The 1214-nt window shown below is 53.6% G+C and overlaps 1 protein-coding gene across 2 annotated transcripts in view; it reads left to right on the plus strand.

Annotated features, from left to right (window-relative positions):
* The window catches only part of hey2 (hes-related family bHLH transcription factor with YRPW motif 2), a 3400-nt gene extending 2415 nt beyond the window's left edge, over positions 1 to 985 (plus strand). For both annotated transcript variants that reach the window (XM_017302047.1, XM_008397032.2), the window contains exon 5: positions 293 to 985. In XM_017302047.1, the coding sequence (XP_017157536.1) occupies positions 293 to 729 (437 nt within the window). In that variant the 3' untranslated portion in view covers positions 730 to 985. The remainder of the gene's footprint in view (positions 1 to 292) is intronic.
* Positions 986 to 1214: the final 229 nt, after the last annotated feature.

Consider the following 1214-nt stretch of genomic DNA (forward strand, 5'->3'; position numbering starts at 1 on the left):
GGACAGGTAACCACGGCGACGCAGGGACAGCTGCAGCAGGTGGGGAGGGACAGGTAACCACGGCGACGCAGAGACAGCTGCAGCAGGTGGAGGGAGTTCAGCTGCTCCTCCAGCCAGCAATGCTACCACTTCCTGTATGAGGGCAGATAAATGCTCAACAGGAAGTGATGTCATGTAATTTTATTCCTTCAGGTGTTTGTTAGCGTTAGCCGTTTGGCTAGCTGGTTTGTTTTTTAATATTTCTGTTCCTGTGAAAGGGAATAAATTCAAAATGGCCGTGTGTGTTGGTCAGGTCAGCAGGAAGTGCTGGCGCTGGACTTCCTGTCTCTGGGCTTCAGGGAGTGTGTGAGCGAAGCGTCCTGCTACCTGAGCGCCGTGGAGCCCCGGGACTCCTGCGACGCGCTGCGGCGCCGCCTATTGGCCCACCTCAGCTACTGCGCGGCCCAGCGGGACGCCGCCGCCATGACGGCCCGCCTGCAGCCCCGCCCTCCCCCTTACAGCCACTGGGTGGCGGCGCTGCGCCCGGACGGCGCCCCCCAGAGGCCGGTGGAGCTGCTGCAGCACAGCGCGACCTCCAGCTCACCTTCCTCCTCCCTGCTGCCCCCCCCTCTCCCCGCACCCCTCTTCTCCTTCTCCGCCTCCTTCCCCATCGCTCTGCCCTTCCTCCCCTCCTCCTCTTCCTCACAGCCCCCCCACCGACCCTGGAGCTCTGAGGTGGGGGCCTTATGACCTCTGACCCCGGCAGCACTTCCTGTCCATGTCTGAGGGTCGACCCGCCATTCTGCAGAACCGGAACCAGAACCAGAACCAGAACCAGAACCAGAACCAGAACCGCCTTCACATCCGTTTCACTGTTTATCTGTTTCCAGCTGGGATGTGAAATTTCTCCTGATAAATTTCTGAACCAAAATTCTGCGACGGAGAATCAGAACCAGCTGAGAAAAAGTTTAAATCCAGAGAAGAAAGTCGACACAAAGAAACTAAATAATTCAGGAATGAAATTATTATTATGTTACCAAAATTAAGAAATAAATTCATTCTTAGCCCATCTTAGTTTCTGTCGCACAAAACAAACTTTTCTGTTTTATGAAAAACATTAAAAGGTGAAACTCTGAATTTGAGGTATGAATATTTCTGACAACCTGTTTAGTTTAAATCACATTAAAGCCGTGTAGCATCAGACCAGTTAGCCGTGTAGCATCAGACCAGTTAGC

This window comes from Poecilia reticulata, linkage group LG21 (assembly GCF_000633615.1).
Source record: "Poecilia reticulata strain Guanapo linkage group LG21, Guppy_female_1.0+MT, whole genome shotgun sequence".
Taxonomy (NCBI): Eukaryota; Metazoa; Chordata; class Actinopteri; order Cyprinodontiformes; family Poeciliidae; genus Poecilia; species Poecilia reticulata.